The 20,685-nt window shown below is 48.4% G+C and overlaps 8 protein-coding genes across 8 annotated transcripts; 4 read left to right on the top strand and 4 right to left on the bottom strand.

Annotated features, from left to right (window-relative positions):
- Window positions 1-3,495: 3,495 nt before the first annotated feature.
- On the bottom strand, window positions 3,496-4,274 carry BDV27DRAFT_157441 (phosphoribosylglycinamide formyltransferase; the record flags this gene model as incomplete). The annotated part of the gene is made up of 2 exons (XM_032072508.1): window positions 3,496-3,759; window positions 3,864-4,274. 2 exons carry the CDS (start codon window positions 4,272-4,274, stop codon window positions 3,496-3,498), a joined length of 675 nt encoding a protein of 224 aa, XP_031927952.1.
- Window positions 4,275-5,022: 748 nt separating this feature from the next.
- On the top strand, window positions 5,023-5,443 carry BDV27DRAFT_109933 (uncharacterized protein). Its single transcript, XM_032064499.1, has one exon. The coding sequence runs from the start codon at window positions 5,119-5,121 to the stop codon at window positions 5,338-5,340; it is 222 nt and encodes a 73-aa protein (XP_031927951.1). The 5' UTR covers window positions 5,023-5,118; the 3' UTR covers window positions 5,341-5,443.
- Window positions 5,026-8,651, bottom strand: BDV27DRAFT_127773 (uncharacterized protein). The gene is made up of 4 exons (XM_032066847.1): window positions 8,326-8,651; window positions 5,889-8,085; window positions 5,556-5,831; window positions 5,026-5,501 (listed from the first exon to the last, which is right to left on the bottom strand). Exons 2-4 carry the CDS (start codon window positions 8,010-8,012, stop codon window positions 5,400-5,402), a joined length of 2,502 nt encoding a protein of 833 aa, XP_031927950.1. The 5' UTR covers window positions 8,013-8,085; window positions 8,326-8,651; the 3' UTR covers window positions 5,026-5,399.
- Window positions 8,652-9,210: 559 nt separating this feature from the next.
- Window positions 9,211-10,780, top strand: BDV27DRAFT_127772 (uncharacterized protein). Its single transcript, XM_032066846.1, has one exon. It carries the CDS (start codon window positions 9,357-9,359, stop codon window positions 10,686-10,688), a length of 1,332 nt encoding a protein of 443 aa, XP_031927949.1. The 5' UTR covers window positions 9,211-9,356; the 3' UTR covers window positions 10,689-10,780.
- A 350-nt stretch (window positions 10,781-11,130) lies between these two features.
- On the top strand, window positions 11,131-12,639 carry BDV27DRAFT_157438 (uncharacterized protein; the record flags this gene model as incomplete). The annotated part of the gene is made up of 1 exon (XM_032072507.1): window positions 11,131-12,639. The coding sequence occupies one exon, from the start codon at window positions 11,131-11,133 to the stop codon at window positions 12,637-12,639; it is 1,509 nt and encodes a 502-aa protein (XP_031927948.1).
- A 244-nt stretch (window positions 12,640-12,883) lies between these two features.
- On the bottom strand, window positions 12,884-15,609 carry BDV27DRAFT_127770 (VPS9 domain-containing protein). Its single transcript, XM_032066845.1, has 2 exons — window positions 14,995-15,609; window positions 12,884-14,934 (listed from the first exon to the last, which is right to left on the bottom strand). Exons 1-2 carry the CDS (start codon window positions 15,336-15,338, stop codon window positions 13,089-13,091), a joined length of 2,190 nt encoding a protein of 729 aa, XP_031927947.1. The 5' UTR covers window positions 15,339-15,609; the 3' UTR covers window positions 12,884-13,088.
- A 340-nt stretch (window positions 15,610-15,949) lies between these two features.
- atg15 (triglyceride lipase ATG15) lies at window positions 15,950-18,112 on the top strand. The gene is made up of 2 exons (XM_032064498.1): window positions 15,950-16,162; window positions 16,230-18,112. The coding sequence occupies exons 1-2, from the start codon at window positions 16,007-16,009 to the stop codon at window positions 17,847-17,849; spliced, it is 1,776 nt and encodes a 591-aa protein (XP_031927946.1). The 5' UTR covers window positions 15,950-16,006; the 3' UTR covers window positions 17,850-18,112.
- Window positions 18,113-18,184: 72 nt separating this feature from the next.
- Window positions 18,185-20,290, bottom strand: fgaCat (catalase easC). The gene is made up of 2 exons (XM_032066844.1): window positions 20,090-20,290; window positions 18,185-20,030 (listed from the first exon to the last, which is right to left on the bottom strand). The coding sequence occupies exons 1-2, from the start codon at window positions 20,109-20,111 to the stop codon at window positions 18,547-18,549; spliced, it is 1,506 nt and encodes a 501-aa protein (XP_031927945.1). The 5' UTR covers window positions 20,112-20,290; the 3' UTR covers window positions 18,185-18,546.
- Between the last annotated feature and the right edge of the window lie 395 nt (window positions 20,291-20,685).

Below are 20,685 nucleotides of genomic sequence, written 5' to 3'. Positions count from 1 at the left end.
AAAAAAAAAAAAAAAAAACCAAAAGAAAAAAAACCAAGGGACCCAGTGGTCCCCGACCAGATGTGGTCATTGTCTGCCAAGGGCTTGTCCAGCTTCATACGTCCATTGAACAGTACGAAATATATTTAGTGGAATGCCGAACAAGTGCCGTTGATACCTTTGAGCTCCAGAACATGATTCAAGTTTGCTGCCGGCAATTTTCTGTCCTGGTGTAAATCTTACTGGCAGCTTTGACGGTCCATCCACAGCAAATCCCAGCGACTGATTGTTATTTCCTTTTTTTTTTGATATATTTTATTTTATTTTATTTTATTTTTATTTTTCTTTTTTCTTTTTTTTTAAACCCCCTGAAAGTCTGGCCCATTGAACGCCCTCCCGTTCGTTCTGCACCACGCGGAGCACTCCGCCCAACCTTCTTTCTCGGGGAATGTTGTGGATAATTGCAATTGTAACACTTTGTAGAACCGTGGCATCTAAAACAAATCCATCCATACTGCCGTTCGCCGCGTCGGCAAATATGAAACTGACCCTTCATTGAAACCAGTACTATCTAGGCAGGATTTGCCGACGTCCTGTTCCAGTAGTGGAGACGGAAAAGAATATTAGTTCTACCGACTCGAGCCGTATACCGTACAATGGTTCGGTGGAGTAGAAGTAGCCTTTTTGCGCACCACGTTCCATCAACCTGGCTCATAGGAGTCAGTCTTATGAACAGGGTTGGACATCTGACAGCCGTTGTGGTCCTGGTTAGGAGCATGCCACACGATCTGTACCGCCAGTTACAAGCGAGACATTTGGTGAACTGTTTTTGCATCCTTCCTGTGCATGTGGTTCGTTGTAAATGAGCAGCTGCATTTGATCGCCATGGCGATCGCCGTCCGCTGCAGGTCAATTCATGGGACTATCAGGAATCATTCTGTCATAAAGTGGACAATGTACTAGGCAACCAGTTTTGTTTGATTAAGTAACCATGATTAATAGTAATCCTGTTTTTTTTTCTTTCTTTTCTTTTCTTTTTTTTTTTTCTTGTCGTGGTAGTTTCAACGGACGGGATAGAAGGGGAACTTTGACCCGCCGAGGAAGCAAATCGGCCGAACCGGATAGACATCCGTTCCTGATCGACATCGAGGGTTTTTGACAGCTTTTCTCTTTCGCTCATGCTCAACCCAACCCATTTCAACCCGCAGATCAAGTTTCGTGCCGGGGACCAGTCCAAATTGGCAGAGCCCCCGTTAAGCCTCGTATTCGTTCTATCCGTTATTATGTACAGGAAATAAGAATTTTCTGCATAATTCGTACTACGTACTACGCTATCCACTTTTGTTTCGCAGTCGAGAAGATTGCTGACTGAAAGCTTGTGGTTACCAGCTTATCTTCTTCTTCTTCTTCTTCTTCTTCTTCGTCTTCTTCTTCTCAGTTTGTCGGTTCTTGTTTCTCTTTCTGTACCTCTTACCAGTCATTGTAAAGGTTCTTGGCTAAAGCTCGTGACGAGGAATTTGGACCCAAGTGGGACAATATCTTCACAACTGGAACCCGCAGTGGGAAAACAAAAAAGAAGAAAAAGAAAAGACAGGACCCAAATTATTCAAGCACCAACGAATTAAGTGGCCTGGCTATCTACCTGATCCCGTGAAAATAGTAACCAAGGATTGAAAATGGGGACCGTACGGAGTATGGCCCATGGCAAAAGGAGGTAAATTGCTCCTGTGGGTAGACTGTTCATCACTTGGGAAATGAGCACCATGCCCAGGAGAGGATGGAATCAATCCGGACAACTTACCACTCACATTCCTTGGGAGCCAAACTAAGCGCTTGACTATCTGTTGTCCTGGCCTATGGTGGCTCCCCGGATGGGGAAAGGGATCCATCACCCACATGGAAGAAATGAATTGTTCGGGGACCATTCCACGTCCGTGAGCGATGGACCCAAAGACCTACTACTGGGACATCCATACCTCTCTCTCTATGCACATTGACGCTTGCACATATCCTATCTATGCGACGGTCAAAAGATACCGTACTTCTGTTCCGCTTTTGTTTTAGGGGCCCACGGTCCCGGATTGCGGCCCTCCCCAAACTCTAAGTGACTACCTTACTGTCTAGTCTGCTTAATGGCACGCCTGACCGGCTTAAGAATGAGATTCATCCCGAGTTGCCTCGATCCACGGATGATGATTGTATGACGCACAGGTACCTACGTGGCCGGCGATCTGAAACAACATGCCCACTGAGTCCAGCTTTGGTAAGACAACCCAAGTCAACACAGTCGAAGAGCAGTTCAACTAGGCAACACCGAGAAGTTTGCTGGAGGAGGAATTGACTCAACTGAGATCACTAGCTGGCTAGGGGGGAAAGCAGGGGAGGAAGAACGGGGAGAAGAGGGGATGAGAATCAGATCGGCTCCCACATCGTCGTCCGCGTGACGATCCAATGGCCCCCATATCATAAATCCGGTGGCTTGCAGTTGGCTCATTCCGAGGGCGTTCTGAAACCAATCTGAGTTAGATTAATTCCTGTCCCTCCATCTCTGTCCTATCCGAGAAGCTCTCGGAAATGGCGACTAACCCGCTAGGAGGATACTAGCCGGCCCATCGACCACTTAGTGTTGGCCTACTATCTAGGGCAGATCCTCATAGGATGTGCTCTGCCTTAGCTTAGATGCAGGCCAACCGTTGAGGCCATATCATAGGCCTTGACCCTCCCCAAATCCGACCCTTAATTGCCTCGGGTTAGGTGGCGGAGTCTCTCTAATCCACTATGATGATTAACTCCGAGGAGCGCGGGATACTAAAGGATTAGATCACTCTTTTGGACGAGTCAGACTGTCAGAATCGTTCAATAGTACATCCCACTAGCCTCGTATGTAAAAGAAAGTCGATACGTTGAATCCGTGGGAATATGGACAATATGGTATGGTATGACCAGGTAAGGGCATACTCATAGGGCCCGATGTGCATAGTCATAGCCATCCTAATAGAGTATAACGTGATCTGCAGTCATTCCACGACAATGGAGTCTCAGAAAGCCACCATCCACAAGGCCAGTCACACGGTGATTCAGCGTAGGACAGATCTTACTCCGTAGCTTAGGTACGACGGCCAGGGGAATAGTACGTAAATTGAACTTTGAATTCGAGGGCTCGGCCAAATCCTATTGATCACCATTGAAAAAAGTCTACGAGTCATGTCCATAACTTCATTCGGGTCTCCTTTTGGGTTAAGAGTTAAAAGTTCAATCACAGGACCTGGAAATCTTTTCCATTAGCACATCCAGAAAACACGTAGTTACGTATGCACTGCAAACTAAGCAGTACTCAGTAACCATACCGCCAGATCGTATCATTCAATGCTTATTTGAAACCAATAATGATTGTCCCGGAGGGTATAGCCGTGACCAGTCATCTTAGACCAGACCGCTTCTTTTTTTGTTTTTCTTTTTTTTTTTCAGTCTTTCTTTGTTTTGTTTTTTCACCCTCTTGTGGTGTGGCAGCCTCGTTCATGCTTCCGTCGAACCACGTTTCTTTTCCTGTCTTATCTCATCGATTGTAAGCTTTACACCTTCAATCACAATCCCCCATTCAATAGCATGGACCTTTTCTTCAAAATGTTCAAGATTTTCATCCTCTCCCTTGACGAATGGAATCTCTCGTACAAGTATAGGGGTACCCATATCAACCTCAGAGATCACCTTGTGGATCATCACCCCTGTCTTGTCAATCTTTCCTTCTAGCCAAGCGCTATGGGCCCGCTCAATTGCATGCTGCAAGGAGTTGCAAGTTAACCATATCATTCCTCGAGGGGAGTACCCACAACTTTATAGATGTAGTCAAGAAGAATGCAACAAGGGGAAGATAGAGAACATACTGCTCCATTAAAGGCCCCCGGCAACGCAGGGTGAAGGTTAATAATCTTAACCTTGGCCGTCTCCAGTGGCTCCAAGAACCTCGGAGACAGCACATGCATGAATCCCAAGCAAGCTACCATGTCTGGACTGTCCGCAAGGACCAACCTCGCCAGCTCCGCATCATATTCCTCCCGAGCCGCCTGGATACCCTCTGGTGTCGCAGGGTGCTGCTTCTTGTATTTCACAAGGTTGTGGTATTGTGTAGGAATGTTCACACGTCGGGCACGCTCGAGTCCATATGCGTCTTTGCGGTTCGATAAGACTCGGACAATGTTCACCGGAAGTTCCCCCGCGACTTTCTTGTCGATTACGGCCTGGAGGTTTGAGCCATTGCCTGATATCAATACAGTGAGTCGAATCGGTGCATCCATTCTGGATATAATGTATAGGTGTGGCTGGAGAAACGGAGAATAGGAAGTGTCGTCGATAACGATTGGCAACAATTTCCTGCTAGTCTATTTCTACCCAACTCAATTGATTCAGGTAAATGAGATAATGAAAGTAAAGCAGCCAAATGGACGGAGAAAGCTCGCAGGTGATGAAAAAGAGTCCCGACGGAGCGAGGATAAGCTTAAATCTTCCTCTCAACGACCGTGAGAATCGATAGATTGATAAATAGATATAGTTGGTGGGGTTGACGAAAGATGTGGGCTGAGTCAGCAGCTTGTTGAAGAGGGGCAAAAAACATTTCCAGTCGACGCATGCGGGGCATCTGGAATACTGTTGGTACTGTATATTACGTTGTATGTATACTCGGTAGTCCATCCTGAAATTGAGAAGGAAAAGAAAAAGGGGGGGGAAAACATGTCTAAATTATAGGAACTTAGACAATAATATCTATGCTTTAGTAATTCGTATAACAATGTGTATATATGTATAGGCGCAGAGTTGTAAGGGAACTCATATAGTAGTCTTTGATGTATTTTTTCGATCTCATATTATTACCTACCTACCTGATATGGCGTCTTAAGTCTATACGATACTACATAGTATACTCTAGCTGGTCAACTTCAGTTTCACTGCCTGTACTGCGTCCTAGGTACTTCAGTATTGCTACAACAATATCATATCAAGTATCTCTTTCTCTACCTTACCACACAGTACGTTACAACTACTGAATTATTATCTTATAGTAGAGATTTCAATATTTCATACCTATGTCACATCGAAAGGTACAGGAGACATAGATGATGAACCCAGTGTTCTGGCAAAGTTATGAGACAATTCTGCGCCATTCTATCCGTCGTCTCACCATCCTGCCTTTATTCATCCCAATATCAACAGCCAATATTAAAAACAGAGGAAAAAAGTAGGCTCCAGGAAAAGAGTATGCAGAAAAGAGAAAAAGAAAATGCTGCAGTGGATATCCTCGGTGAAAACAAAAGAAGAAGGTCGTTAAGCTATGGAATATGCGCTCATGCAAATCTTTGGTGGTAACCAATGCAAATGGGTGGCAGAGGGACAGATGGTCTTTAATATGAGCAGGAAGTCGGCAATCAAGCAGATGACGTATTCTCTGGAGTACGATCTGCATTCGATGTCTCGGCTACGCCTTGACCTCTACATAGAGGGCAAGAGTTGCGACCAGTTGTCAACCACTATAGAATATGTTAGCTCCACGGAAAAGGCTCAGGGTAGATTTGTCAACGAACCTGATCTATACAATCTCGGTGGAATACATGCGCGCATTTGGTCAATTGCCGGAGCTCTTCAGCAGCTTCGTAGTCGCTAAGACAGATCAGGCACCGATCCCCGTTGGGAATCTGAATGGCGCCAGCACCATCCAGAGCTTCCGCAACAAGAGTGCCACTATATTCCACAAGACGATATACTCCACCAGCCGAAGTGAGATCATCTTGAGTAGCAACCGGAGGTTTCACCGGACCAAGGAGAGACGAGAGTAGAATCATGTCCTCATACGTTGGGTTCTAGTTTTAAGTTAGCCTAGATTCTATTGGCAAAGTGAAGATAATTGTCATCCTTACATCGGTGAAGAGGCTCGGTGTCGCAAACGCGGGGTGATTTTCCGAAAGGTTTGTTCCCACAACATAGATCAACCAACTCCTACCTGCAGGAGAGGGAGGATTGTCCGGTTCGACAACACCATTGCGCCTGATCGCACCAGCGCCTAGGTCACGATGGCGGACATACTCAGAATCACTACGACGTCGCTGACGAGATATATTGAATGGAATGTTACCATCAGCAGGTTCAACTGGAGGCTGCATAATCCGGTGTTCGTCCAGTTGTGGCAAAATGCTTGGGGACATCACCGATGCAGAAGACGGTCTTCGACTTGGAGTTGAAGCACCTGACGACACGGCTGAAAGTCCGGGTTCAGCAGGCGTCGATGGTGGAGGGTGAGGGCCAGGAGGGCTTTCAGAGATGATCGAAGGTAGAGATGAAAGGGGTCCACGACTCCCGGCATCCGATAGCCTCCTTGACGGACTTTGATGTCCGAGTTGCAGGGGAATATCTTCATTAGTAGGCGTAGTACTAGGACCTCCAGTTTGATGACGACTAGGCATGAATCTTGGTCGTCCTTCAGCGCGTGATGTGAGATTAGGACCGTTGTCTGGAGTCCGTGGTAGACTCCCTGGTGACAAGAACGGTAGACGGAGCAACGCATCCAAGCCAGGTCCAGAGCCTGGATTCTGCTGGTCATTGCCGGGATTGTTACCTGACGGGACAGACCTTACTCCCACAACAACCAGGGTAACGGTACGCCCTTCGGGTCCATCCGTGGGGTTCTCAACATCCGTCCCATCTGCGCCACTCTCTGGAGCATTCGTGGCTGTTGCAGATTGATTTGAAGCTGCTGAAGGCCTTGCGCCATCTGAATTTGCGAAGCGGAATACCCGCAAGAAATTGACCGGAGTTGGCGTTCCATTGTCCCCAGAAGCGGGTTGACTATCGGCTGCTGTCTGCGCGGAAGTGGCGTGTTGTAAACTCTGTATAAAGTTTTCTAGAGAGTTGTCGAGACCTTCGTTGCCAAGGGCTTGAATATTAGGCATTACAGGGCCAGTTGTGCCAGAAAGTTGGGCAGCAATGGCAGCAGCCGCCAGTTGGAGGACACGCGACAGCGGTGTCTGCTCTTCCCGCCGCAAAACTCTAGATGGGCGTGCTCGCAATAGATTTGGGAAGTGTCGCAAGCCAGTTGGGCTTTGCCCAGACTGCAAAGGCATGGGAGAGGTGGGGCGGGTGTTTCCTATGGCAGGTTCCACGGAATCAAGTTCATGGGGCTCATCAAAGTCCATCGGACTAGGCATTGGTCCTGGTTGAGGGAGGAATGTACCTGGAGTGTCGCTAGGTATGGGTCCTATCGAATGACGTATACCTCCAGTGTCCTGATCAGACATGCTTGTAGACGGTTGGCCGAACATCTGTGTGATCGGACCCGAAAGTGAATTTCTAACACGATGCAACCGAGTGCTTCGACGCCAAGAACTTCTAGTTGTGTCTGGTGTATGATCTGAGGTAGGGTCGAAAAAAGTAGGAGAGTTGGGAGCATCCGAAAGTAGTCCCGGATCACTGCGTGGAATGAAATAGGGACCTCGGGCTGAGCGTCGTCGAGAGATACCCCTTGAGCTAAGAGAGCTAAACGGACTAAAACGACTGCTGGTATGAGCGACTTCTGATCTTGGTACCGACCTCGATACGATCCCGTGTCGATGAGCGTGGCCCTCAGCAGGTGTCTCTTCTTCGCTGCTAAGAAGACCACGAATTACTGAGTTTGGCAGAATTCTGGACCCCAGCCTTGACATCGTGGATTGCCTTCTTGCTGCCATGCGGGCAAAGATCGCAGACCGATACTCCCGCTGAGTCGGTTCATATTGTGGCCCATTTTCTTCTTGAATGCTTCCCATATGTCCTATACCACTCGATTGCTCCTCGGCCGGTCGCCATGTCTCCCACCCTGAGCTGGCTTGATCCGGTAGCATATCGCCATTATCCGCCGCTCGTTGGGGCCTAAAAACCCCGTTTTGCTCCAAATTGTGATCGTTGTTCATGTCCCTATCTCTATCCCTATCGCGATGACCACGGTGTATGAATGACAGACGGTTTGAAGGATTGTTGTGGCGTTGATGCGTAGAGGAGGATTGTCCCATAGTAACAAATGAATGGTCAGGACGTGGCGCTGGAATTTATAAACCGCCTAGTATTGCCATCGGCATTTGATGACTAAAGAGACACAATTAAACATTAGTAAGACAAACAATACCGCATTCACTGCTGAGGGGAAACGTGCTCGAGAGATAGGAAGATAGTTAGATAGGAGCAGGGATAGATGGAAGGTCAAATGATTGTTAAGGCAAACATATTCGCGGAATCCTCGGGAGCACCTGAGCACCGTGAACTTCCGGTGCTGGGAGTTCCCAACTACTACACCATATTGGTTTAACAGAGCCACATACCACATACCATTGGACAGTTTAAGCAACAAACATGGGAATATAGTATGGAACCGTGAAAGGACTGGCGATACAAAGTCGGTTATGAAATTAGGCCGTCAGGGAGAGAATTAAAGAATAGAAACGGTAGGTATGTTGTAGTGCCAGGTGGTCGGCTACCCAGAGAACTACCACTAGAACGTAATACTATATGCGGTATCGTGAATCCAAAACGAGAGAGACGGCAGGAACGAGGGAAGAGGAAGGATGATGGTGGTAGTGGTAGTGGTAGTGGTAGTGATGCTGATGAAGATGATGATGACAATTGATAAGGACCGCACCTAAATTAGGTGTGGTGGTCTTCAGGTCAGGGCGCTTTGGTTAAGGCGGGTCGAGGCTAGCCCGTGACTTTCTTGGCTGAGGGATTGGCATCCTAATACTCAGTTGTGTTACAGTACAGTACATGCTTGCCGGGAACGTACATACCACATTGTTCCTTGACCGAAAGCGCTCCATTCGCACAGGACAGAAACAGGCTATCTCTTGGACCTATTCGTTAATGAATTCATGATAGCAAGTATAGTCAAGGTAAGATGAAGTTTAAATCCGTCATTACCATTTGATATATGAATCCTCCGGTACATACATACAGTTTTCCACTAAAGTATTATGTACTAGTACTAGTACTAATAAGGTATCAACTAGTTATCAAGGTTGGCAACTCCCGTCCATACTGAACCATCAACAGCGGAGGGCAGTTATGCCTAGCGAAGTAAGCGGTGACTATCGATTACTAACTATCTTATACTACTTAGTACTAAATAGTACTAGTTCCCTCTGCACCTATGGAGCCTGAGGTTTAGCCCTCTTGATGCCTTTGTGCCTCCAGGATACGATATTCCAAACTCTACTACGGAACCGCGTTCCTGCTTTGTGATACAGCTAGAGCTACGATTAATGTCAATCAAGCATATGAATAATTAATTCTCGACTTATGACCAATGCATCCATGGATAGTAGCTCAAACATCCAGGCCATAGATTACTCATCTCTTAACCGCTGATGGCATCTGTTCCCTCAGCCTCTGCCTTCTCATTGCCAATTCCATCATGGCAACAACCTCAAAGTGCGCGCATTGCCCGGTATGATACGAAAAAGCGTAAAAAAGACTATGATGGCTGGGGCACCGAGGAAGATGTTTTTGAAGGCGAAACAACTGATGCTGGGTCTGAAATCGCACCTTCTGGAACATCATTAATTCTATCACCAGAAGAAGCACATCAATATCGCATAGCCGGTTTATCTTTCGACAGAGAACTACCAGGGGGCCATTTCCCACATGGTCCCGCCAAAGATGAAACCGCTAGCAATCGGGGAAAGGATAATATTATGAAAGGATTATCATCATTGACACCACCGATTTACCCACCGCAGTCTGCAGCCTACCAAGGCAATCTTCGTCTGCAGCATCTTGCTGTTCTCTCTTCTATTTTGCATCGTTGCCTTCTTGATAGAGACTATGTTCGTGCTGGAAGGGCCTGGGGCTTAATCCTTCGTGAGGAATTTCAAGGAAACCCAATGGATGTGCGCGCTGAAGGGAGATGGGGTATTGGGGCTGAAATATTGCTCCGTCGAGATCGCCAACTATCGGAAATCGCCTCGGGGTCTGCGAGAGCTGTCAAAAATGGCCAAAAAACAGAAATATCTAAGCTTTATTTTACAAGAAAAGGGTTCGAAGCTGCCAAGCAATACTATGAGAGACTCGTGGTCCAGTATCCATTTCGGAAAACTGCTCCAGACTTCACGAGCTCTTTGCACTTTTACCCAGCCATGTTCGGACTTTGGGTTTATGTTACGCAAGCGGAGAGCAATGCTGCTCGTCAAGATATCCGAAATCGCCAAGAAGTTCCACCAAAAGAGTCGGACGATGCAGCATCTGATATAGAGAGTTCCGATGGCTCAAGTCAAGAAACGCAGAGCCTTGTCGCAGACATCAGAGCAATTGAGTTACACGAAGCTCAGAAGATTGCGGCTAGAATGGATGAAGTTCTTGTCTCTCCCCCATATTCTGATTCTCCCGAGTTACTAGAACTTAGAGGCATGGTTTCTCTTTGGATTGGCGACCTTTTCATGTCCTCTGTGGCCCATCGCGTGGAGGAAATCGACGGGCTTGATGACAACGACTTGATTCCAGGAGAAGACTTTCAAGGCTCGATTCAAGCCAGACGGGAGCAGAGACTTGCGGATGAGAAGAGACAATCTGAGTTTGAAAATGCTCAAGGCTTCTTTGAAAAAGCGAAGCAGCGTGGCAAAGGGATGACCTCAACACTTGAGGACCTACACATTGACGATAATGCTTCGCTTGATGAATATTGGCTATCTTCGCACGAATAGATAGAAGAACTCCAACGGGAGGTGTATAAGGTGAAATTTATACCCCCGAGTGATCACAGTAGAGACCTAGGATGCCAATCAGATACTTATCTCTTCAACATGCATTGACGATATGTACAACCACATACTTAAATCCTTGCCCAGCTCCATTTAAAATACCAAGAAAGAGCTTGACTGCAATGGAGACTACGTACACCATGCACCGCACGTGACCTCGTGGATGCCTCGCGCGTGCCTTAAAAGCAAAAATTAAGGTAACGCGTCCACCACTGAGCAAGGCCGATATTTATCCATGGCAAACATGATCGACCCCACTGCAACCACTGGTAGATTATCCGTGTCCTGAGTGGAGAACCCCTAGTATAATGAAATTGGCTCTGATTCCCTGTCCCTTATTGCATGTTTAAATCGGCTATTCATCCCACTTCTCATCTCTGCGACAATGGGTGTCGGAGATTATGTACATTCAAAAGAAGCTGGTCAACACAGACCACCTAAGCTTGATGTCTCCAATCAATCACGGCAGCAGATAGCCGAACAGGCAAGGGTTGAAGTTCCGACACCAAAATTGATTGCGCCCACACCTCTGCCAATCAATAGACCAACTCAGTTTGAACACTACGGTGGCCCGCCTGCTCCTGGGGGGCCACAAGGACCAAATGAAAATGGTGCGAAAAAGGACATGTTTGACACAGATGTGGAAGGTATCGATGACTCGACCATTGCAGCGACGAGTGTCGCTGGTGTTGAGGATCTTCCATACCGATTCTCTCCTGCCCCGAATGCTCGACAGCAAGGTGCTGCTGCGAACACTCTGCATCAATTCCAACAAACACGGCGCCCTTTTGACTCCCAGTGGTATGACAATTTTGGGGACAGGGCCTTGAAAACTGCTGGATTCGACTCAGATGAAACCGACAATGAAAGTCAGCTAACATCAGTGGCGGGTGACGATGAGGCCTCCGATGGAACCAACGAATCGGTGGTTCCTATCAGAAAACGCCTCAATGATGAGCCTCTGAGCAAACGTCTGCAGAACTTCTGGAATGCCGGCCGAAAGACGTACCACCAGCCGGAAAATCAGGCTCATGTGGAGTCGAAGATCCCAACTTTCACCCGGTCAATACAGGACGCTAAACGGACTAGTCAAGTCCTACCTGCCGCTGCACCTAGGAAAGTTACACTCCCTCCTAATACGAATGCAACCCCGAGGACAAGATTCAGCCCACCAAAGCCTACTCTTCTGGAACAATTAGACTTGACCCCTACACGTCGCACCCCTGGTCCTCGGCCGCAACAATCCCAGAGGATTACGAGCATTGAAACTTCAGACTCCGTGGAAAATGTAGGCCTCGGGTTCTTTTCAAACAACTACGGCAGACGTGGTAGCATGCAGTCAATAACCGCTTTTGACGTGACGAATATCGATGCCCTTAATGACGATGATGACCCCATCAATGATCCCTTCTCCCGACGTCTCTCAGTCCAGCGTATTAGTCCGGATCAACACAACCCAAAGAAGCGTCATATCGAACCTGACTATCCGCCAGATATACTCTATCAGAAGTCATTTGCTGAGCTCCAAGCGGAGCCTTTTGATCATATTCCAGCAGCCGCCCCATCACCGAACGCAACCCAGGAAACGCAACCCGACCCAGAAGACAAAATCCCGTACCTTATGAATCTTTCCGATGCCGACCGTCGCACTTATTTCTCCAATCTATCAATGGACGAATGGGAGGATTGCGGTGATCAGTTGATAGATCAATTCACTCAGATGCTCACCAAGATGAAGGACCTGCGTCATGCTCGACGAAAAACGGCCGCTATGTTCGAAGCCGAGGTCAAGAGAAGACACGAGAGTGTCGAGGAGCAATCTTCTGATCTTTCTAGAAAGCTAGATGAAATGAGGACCGGTGGTGTTGAGGTACTACGTGGTCGCACTCCGTGAAACGTATTTTTACTTTCGGCTTTATTTTTGCTGCAACGTATTCTGATCCTGGAGATTTGTTGAATACGACTGCAGCCCTTCATATTCACTGTGCATACTCATGTTCATATAATTATCCCCACATTCCCAGGGTGGCCTAAGCATATTGAGGGGGTTTCTTAAGTTGGTTTTAATTGATATGAAGGGTGCTATAGCTCAGGAAGGGTACCCGTAGTGTTACTACTATACGAAATGAACATTCAGATCACGCAGGATATATTCAAGCTGCATTCAATGTCAGCTACCTACATCCTTCAGGAAATATTCAACATGATAGGTCCAGAGACAGAGCGCCACCAGCAATCTATAATTCGGAATTCGCAACGCTATGATGATGGCAAAAAAGGGAGAAGAGCAAATTATTACAAGAAAGAAGGGACGAAAACATGGTGGGATCAGATTTTCGGTCTTCATTTCGGATTGGAGCCCTGCTTTAACAAGACTGCGGCGATCCTTTTATAATCTTCAAGTAGGGTGGTTACATCCCCAATTGTTAGATCGCTGGCGTGCGCTGTCTGAAGGAAACGCTGAATCGGAGGATCGATCTTAGACGAAGTAGCAGTCATGCTTGAGGACATCTCTCTTGAGATTGGAGGGCTCTTTGTAGAAGGAGAGGGGGTGGAAAGGACCCCCGTGCCGTCTGGAGTAGCACGACCGAAGCTCCTGATCATGCCAGGGATATGGTTAAGGGGGTTGAGTGTATTTCCAAAGTTCCGCATCGATTCCAGAGGTGTAGGGGCCAGAGAAGACGAGCTCGCTGGGGAGCTCTGGGGCATACCGAATGACGGTTCATCTCTCAAGGAGATCGAAGCAGCGTTAGTCTTCTTGGAACTCCCTTGCGTTCTGACGCTGTCCGCACTTCGGTCGCGCGGCGTCCTCTGCCCACCAACCAGTCCTAAGAAAGTATCTTCTGCCTTTGAGCCGATATGCCTGAGGTGAGGCCGATCGTTGGGGGCCTCGCTCGTTGCCTTAAATTCTTGGCCGGGGGAGTTATTATCTGCGGAAGATGGGGACGTAACCAGGCGTCTGGCTTCTGCCAGTGTTTTCGGTACCATCGGATTACCTCCATCCTTGCCAGCATGTTGGCTAGACTGCAATTCTTTGAGACGGCCGAAAAGAAAACTGAAACTGCTGTCCAATGTTGCACCTATATTTTTTAGGCTCTGGTCTGCAGTATTACGCACAGCATCGTTTGCTGCACCGAAGACCTTTGATGGGGGTTGAAATAGGTTATTCAAACGTTGCTGCGTTGTTGCGGGCTGTTGAGGCCTGGGCAAAGCATTGGAAGCGGATTCCTTGCCGGTAGACTTCGAAAATTCCGCAGAAGTCGTCACTGTCGTAAGAGATGAAGCTGGTTCATCTTTTGTAGGTTGCCGAGGGTCGCCCTTTTCTATGGCTGGTGTAGTCTCGCTGCTAGGAACTTTCGTTTGACCCTCCGGCACTTGGTCAGCGCGGAGCTCAGAAAGTTCAACGTTTTCCAAGAAGCTTATTGCTGCTTCAAGGTTCGTCAAACAATAAGCAGTTTCGCCATCAATCTTATTTGACGATCGGAATCTCTGTATGAATAGTAAGTTACTTATGACATTAATGCCTTCCTGGGGGGACGTGATAAGTGAGTAGATCAAGGTAGGCAGAATCTCATCAGCGGAAGATGAAGAAGGTAGTAGTTTGGTTAAGGCATCAACTATCGCTTTGTGGGCGGCGGCAAGATGCCGAAGCTTCCCTAATGGGTATTTTGCTTCGTTCATTTTGTTGAGATAGTCTCTGGCAACAGACAAGCCCTCATCAGCTTCCTTCTGCTTTTCTTCATCGATAGAAGCTGTGTCGACATCGACCCCAAGGTCATTCAGGTTTATTCCAACTAGGAGTAATGTGGCTGTTTTAGAACGTAACTTCTCGTCTCTGACTTCATCCAGCGTACTTTTATGCCGCCATATTTTGTCGTAGATACTCTCACAAGCTCTTCGTTCCACTGCTTCTTCCAAAGCGACGCGCTTAGAAGCAAGCATTCTCCGGGCAATCCGCTTTTCTGTGACTTCTGATGCTGTTAGCATCTGCCGGCTGTTTTCGACGCGTTTACTCTTTGACTTCGGCTGAGGATGTGGTGAAGGATCACGGTTTATTCGGGAAGCGAGGGCAGATATGTGTGTGGCTATATGTGATTCTGCTCGGACGTAAAAATCTTGGTAAAGAAGGGAAATTTTCTCAATCGTTGGTGGTGAGCTGTGCACTTTGGCACTTAGGGAGTTGACAAATCTAACAAGTAACATTGTTAGCAATTGATAACACCGCCAAAAAACTGAGCGTTCACCCTACCGGTCAGTTAGACTGATCAACTCTATCGGTAACTCCTCTGATTGTTCCTCCGCATTCCGCGATAGCATTGAAGCCTCCTCGCCTTGTCCATCATCATCGTTGCCTAGCTCTGAGGTACCTGCTTTTTCAAACAGGTCAGGGCCCGTTTCATGGTCCTCTTCGGCTGGCGACAATGGTAAGGGATGCGCATCAGACTCGACATGCTCCGGTGTTGCCACTGACTGAAAGGTCTTAGACCTCGAGCGAATGAAAGGGGTCGCCTCTGAAGTATCCATCCTGGGAAACGAGCGAGCCGTATGCAATCGAGGCTTTCCAGAGCCATTTTCAGTAGGGTCAAAAGACATGATGATTATGATAGATGCGTATGCTAGGCCCGAATCTGGTCGAAATATGCTGTTTTATCTTGCGATATGGTCCTAAAGCAGTTTAGTCGGCCGGTTCTTGCAGATTGCACGCAGTTATCTGGCGCCACTGTTTATCGATAGATAACACATAAACCAGCACGAGACAAGCACCGGAAAAGAAACAAGGCAACTCTGGTGGGAATAGTTTTATTCGTGCAGAAACATACTGTTAGTAAAGCCCGGAGACACCCAAGGCGTTTGGGGGAGAAAGTGACATTGAAGAGAGCAGATGCGGAGTACAGATAGAGGGAGTATCACACTGCGACAAGCCATGATTGACAACCGTCACGCGTTCCCGGGCCAATCACGTGGGACCCTTCCCTATTAAAAGTTAGACAACCTAACCAGACTCAGTTGGATAATCGAATCATTTGGCCGTAAGCTTTAGGCTGTATTGCCATATTAGCACTAGTGTGAAATATATAACTGGTTTTTAGGAAGTGGGCCTGTCTCTCCGCACTGCGTCACGCCGCCGCCTCACCGCCCAGGCAATCGGTCATTCGCTGATAAGGTCGATTGTTCCAAAGTCATCTCCAACATACTGTGATCATCTCTGTATTACTATGGAATTTCTCCGAGATTGAAGTAATAGGCACCTCTCAGCAAATATGATTGTTTTACATGCCCTTCTGGGCGTGGCCCTCCTCCCCAGTGCGACTTTCGGCTTAGGGTCCGTATACTTCGAATCCCGAGGATCATCTCCCTTGATCCCTCCACAGGTCCCCTTAGCTGAGCCTCCTGCACTTTCAGGCACCCATGAGTTTGTAGGTGCTTTATGCTACTCAGCCTACATACTTTTGTCAAGCATGCAGTAGACTGACGCTGACACAGACACTTCGCCACATCTTCCGTCGCGGAGCATATGAACAACCAGATCTCCACCAGAGACTCGACATCAAACCGCATACCCGTCTTCGGGCCGTTTCAGAAGATGGCCTCGAGGAGGGACCCGCCATCTTGAACTCCCCATTAGTGGCTTCATCGCGTCCTATTACCATCGAACGGCTTGCAGATCGACGTCCTTCCAACATCGAGGCACATTTGATGGCAGCTAGGTCGTCTGGGTCAGCGGTCGTACTCTCTCCGTCGGAATGGGTCATGGATACGCTAGCTGGTCCCGATGTTACGCAAAAAGAAAGTGTTCTCACGCTTGCCCAGATGACAGCGAATGATTATATTGAGGAGCCAGGCAGTGAGGATTGGCAGGATGTTCATGGTCACTTCAATTACTCATCGAGCTTCGGCTGGAGAGGCGACGGACTGAGAGGTCATATCTATGCTGACAGGGCAAACGGCACTATTGTTATATCTCTCAAGGGAACTTCACCGGCTCTCTTCGATGGTGCAGGTACGACTACCAATGATAAAGTGAATGATAACCTGTTCTTTAGCTGCTGTTGCGGGCAGGGTGGCTCGTACCTCTGGCGACAAGTATGTGATTGCCAGACATCTGCATACAAGGCCAACTTGACTTGCATAACTGAGGCCATGAATGATGAAAACCGGTATTACCGTGCGGCATTGGACCTCTACTCAAACGTCACTGAGCTTTATCCAGAGGCGAATGTTTGGCTGACAGGTCATTCCCTGGGAGGCGCAATGTCCAGCTTGCTTGGTTTGACATATGGACTTCCTGTTGTCACATTTGAAGCTGTCCCCGAGGCACTTCCTGCAGCTCGCTTAGGTCTCCCCAGCCCGCCAGGATATGATCCCAGACATCCTCAGTCTAGACGGTACACCGGAGCCTACCACTTCGGGCATACTGCCGATCCCGTTTACATGGGAACCTGTAATGGTGTCAGCTCTGTATGCACATGGGGAGGCTACGCCATGGAGTCAGCATGTCATACGGGTCAAATGTGTGTCTACGATACAGTTGAAGACAAAGGCTGGCGCGTCGGAATTGGGACGCATCGTATAAAAGCTGTGATCTCCGATGTTATCAAGGTATATGACAAGGTCCCGGACTGTGCCGCGGAAGAAGAGTGCTACGATTGCGTGTTGTGGAAATTCTTTCGCAGTAATGGCTCTGAAATCACCACTACTAGCTCAACAACGTCTACGACGAGCTCTACCCCGATAAGTACCTCGACCTGTAAGACCCCCGGATGGTGGGGCTGTCTTGATGAGAGCACAACTACAACAGCTACAACGACATCGACGTCGACGTCCACATCGACGTGTAAGACACCCGGTTGGTTCGGTTGTAACGACCCGACCACTACAACAGACGCAACCGCCGTACCGTCGCCCACAACCACCGCACCTACCATGACCTCGTCTACGTGCAAGACACCTGGCTGGTTTGGATGTAACGACCCCACCAGTACTTCGAAAGTTTCCCAAACAGCACCCCCAACTCTGACTCACACATGCCTCACGCCTGGGTATGTCTGGGGTTGTTGGGACCCTGTAACCACCAGTAGTCACCCCATGACCACGCCACCCTGATCGAGCCCAGCGACGCATACATATAGCGCTTATCCGTGCTGAACATATACACCGAAAGCTAAGACTCTGCATCCAAAGCGCGAGCTAAACTGACATATAGAAACTTTAACATTCCGCATCATAAACGACACGACTATCTACGATCTTTGCTCTCTTGCTTCTTCAATATAGCGAATTTCAGGTGTTTCTGGCTGACAGATCGGGGACTATCATTATTCATTTATTTTTTGGACACGCTTGGTTTCCGGGTTGTTTTGGATTTTCGTGACTACTTTATAAATACGGGATCACGTATTGTTATTGGTTGTATTATAGGAAGCTTTATATATAACAGCCTCTGATTGACCACTAAGAAGCTAAGAACTAAATGCGACATGCATCCGGTACTCACAACGATGCGTCCAATCAAGAAGAATATAGAGCTAGGTATGCAGACAACTGAAATGAGCAGTTCAATTCGACGCAACATGGTAGGTAAGATTGTAATCTCACAAGAAAATCAATCAGAGAAGGATGATGGGGACGTTATTTACTCCGTACTTCCATCCCAATAAGCTGAGCGAGACAAACCATAAGCGAGAAGAAAAAATCAAGATAGAAAGAATAGTTTATCATTTGGTTCGTTAATTCATGCTAATAATATTTTAATCAAACTGAGCTGCTAGATGGATAGTACAAAAGCGGGATAATTCTTGAATTACAGACGAGCAGACTTGGCGTGGGTGGCCTTCGCCTCGGTAGCCTTCTCGAGGCGGGCACCAAGGTCCTTGTTGACACGGGTGAACATCTCGTAGGTGGCCTTGCGGACGCGCTCATGAGCGTTGCACAGGTGGACGGAGATGTTGTGGACAAGAGCGTCCTGCTGGCCGGGCTGGCGGCCCAGGACCTGCCAGAGACCGTTGGCCTGGACGTAGTCCTCCGATGTGACGGGGAGCTGCTCGGTGACGACGGAGCCAGACCACTTCTCGTGCTCCTGGCTAGCCTTTACGGGCTTGTACTCGTAGGGGCGGAAGGTGGATGGGTAATTGGGGTTGGCGCCGTAGTTGCCGTGTACGTTCATGTAGCCGTCACGCTGCCAGGGGGCGAAAGCCCGCATGGGGCAGTTGACGGGGATCTGTTCGTAGTTGCCGCCAAGACGGTGACGGTGGGTGTCGGGGTAGGAGAAGAGACGGGACTGCAGCACAGGGTCGGCGGAAGGCTCGACACCGGGGACCATGTGCGAGGGAGAGAAAGCTGCCTGTTCGACCTCGGCGAAGTAGTTCTGGGGGTTCTTGTTGAGGGTGAACTTGCCGAAGCGACGCAGGGGCACCTCGGCCTGGGGCCAGACCTTGGTCAGGTCGAAGACGTTCCAGCGGAACTTCTCAGCCTGCTCAGGGCTCAAGGTCTGGACGTAGACGGTCCAAGAGGGGTTCTCACCGCGCTCGATGGCGTTGAACAGGTCCTGGGTGTGCCAGTCGGGGTTCTCGGAAGCCAAACGGCCGGCCTCCTCATTGTTCATGGTCTTGCTGCCCTGGTCAGTCTTCAGATGGATCTGGACGTAGTTGAAAGTGCCGTCCGGCTTGATCCACTTGTAGGTGTGGCCAGAGTAGCCGTTCATGTGGCGGTACGAGTAGGGGGTACCGCGATCGCTGAAGAGATGCATGACCTGGTGAACGGCCTCCTGGTGAGTGGAGAGGTAGTCCCAGAACATGGTGGCATCCTTCAAGTTGGTCTGGGGGTTACGCTTCTGGGTGTGGATGAAGATGGGGAACTTGGCAGGGTCACGAAGGAAGAAAACGGGAGTGTTGTTGAACACCCAGTCCCAGTTACCCTCATCAGTGTAGAACTTGATGGCGAAGCCACGGGGGTCGCGAGCGCTGTCGGGAGAACCCTTCTCGCCACCAACGGTAGAGAAACGGGTGAAACACTTGGTCTTCTTGCCAACGGTCTTGAGCATATCAATGACTGTGATGTCGCTGATATCGTCGGTGACCTCGAACTCGCCATAGGCGCCAGCACCCTTGGCGTGAACGACACGCTCTGGGATTCTCTCCCGGTCAAAGTGTGCCAGAAGGTCAATCAGGTGGAAGTCCTGAAGCAGCAGAGGGCCGTTACGGCCAACGCGCTGCGCGGCCTGAGGGTCGAAGACCGGACAGCCATTGGAAGTGGTGTAAACCGGCTTCTCGTTGTAGCGGTAGGTTCCTGTGAAGAAGGCGCTGTTTAGTTTCGATTACGAAGGGGGCGAAGGAGACTAGACATACTAGGTTCGTCGTCTTTACCCATGATGGAATATGTGGAGAGAGTATGAGATAAACAGAGAAAGGGATAGTCTGGAAGAAGAAAACCAAACAAGTCGGGAGATGGAGAATGCGGGGATTTATATACCCGGAGTTCAAATGGTCAACGGGGCCGACAGGAAGGGAGGGGAAAGCAAGTCGAGTATAAAAGTGGTTGTGTCGGACAAAAGACATGGTAAAAAAAGAAAATAAAATAATTAAAAAAAAAGAAAAAAAGGCGAAACGGTTAGCGGTTCCTCAAACCCATCCCCAGCTTCAGCCAATGATTAAGCAGATTTAATCAGATGATGACGTCCCCATCCACCAACCAAGACCCATAACTTTTCCCCTTTAGTTCCAGACATTACTAACGTTTTCAATACAGGATACTAGTAGGATGTACAGCTTGTACAGCTTGTACAGCATAGTGTCTGAGATGGATTATCATCTCCGCATCGAACCTATGTGAGGAAAGCATTTACTAAACGGGTCTAACCGGGCAGGGCAAAATGAGGAGAAGCTCCCAACAAATCTTGTATACATAATAATATTAATGAGAATAAAAGGAGTTTCCCGAAGCG

The sequence above is a fragment of the Aspergillus caelatus genome (genome assembly GCF_009193585.1).
Source record: "Aspergillus caelatus strain CBS 763.97 unplaced genomic scaffold BDV27scaffold_80, whole genome shotgun sequence".
NCBI classification, from domain to species: domain Eukaryota; kingdom Fungi; phylum Ascomycota; class Eurotiomycetes; order Eurotiales; family Aspergillaceae; genus Aspergillus; species Aspergillus caelatus.
This window is presented reverse-complemented; position numbering and strand designations above follow the sequence as displayed.

Excerpts from the sequence above, each read along its gene's own strand:
- BDV27DRAFT_109933 (XM_032064499.1), top strand. The coding sequence starts at position 5,119 with ATGAGACAATTCTGCGCCATTCTATCCGTCGTCTCACCATCCTGCCTT.
- BDV27DRAFT_127773 (XM_032066847.1), bottom strand. The coding sequence starts at position 8,012 with ATGGGACAATCCTCCTCTACGCATCAACGCCACAACAATCCTTCAAAC. Across the intron at positions 5,832-5,888 it reads CACCGAGCCTCTTCACCGAT|AACCCAACGTATGAGGACAT; the intron begins GTAAGGATGACA and ends ACTTAAAACTAG. Across the intron at positions 5,502-5,555 it reads ACCGAGATTGTATAGATCAG|TGGTTGACAACTGGTCGCAA; the intron begins GTTCGTTGACAA and ends CATATTCTATAG.
- BDV27DRAFT_127772 (XM_032066846.1), top strand. The coding sequence starts at position 9,357 with ATGGCATCTGTTCCCTCAGCCTCTGCCTTCTCATTGCCAATTCCATCA.
- BDV27DRAFT_127770 (XM_032066845.1), bottom strand. The coding sequence starts at position 15,338 with ATGTCTTTTGACCCTACTGAAAATGGCTCTGGAAAGCCTCGATTGCAT. Across the intron at positions 14,935-14,994 it reads TTGATCAGTCTAACTGACCG|ATTTGTCAACTCCCTAAGTG; the intron begins GTAGGGTGAACG and ends GTTACTTGTTAG.
- atg15 (XM_032064498.1), top strand. The coding sequence starts at position 16,007 with ATGATTGTTTTACATGCCCTTCTGGGCGTGGCCCTCCTCCCCAGTGCG. Across the intron at positions 16,163-16,229 it reads TTTCAGGCACCCATGAGTTT|ACACTTCGCCACATCTTCCG; the intron begins GTAGGTGCTTTA and ends ACGCTGACACAG.
- fgaCat (XM_032066844.1), bottom strand. The coding sequence starts at position 20,111 with ATGGGTAAAGACGACGAACCTA. Across the intron at positions 20,031-20,089 it reads GGGTAAAGACGACGAACCTA|GAACCTACCGCTACAACGAG; the intron begins GTATGTCTAGTC and ends CCTTCTTCACAG.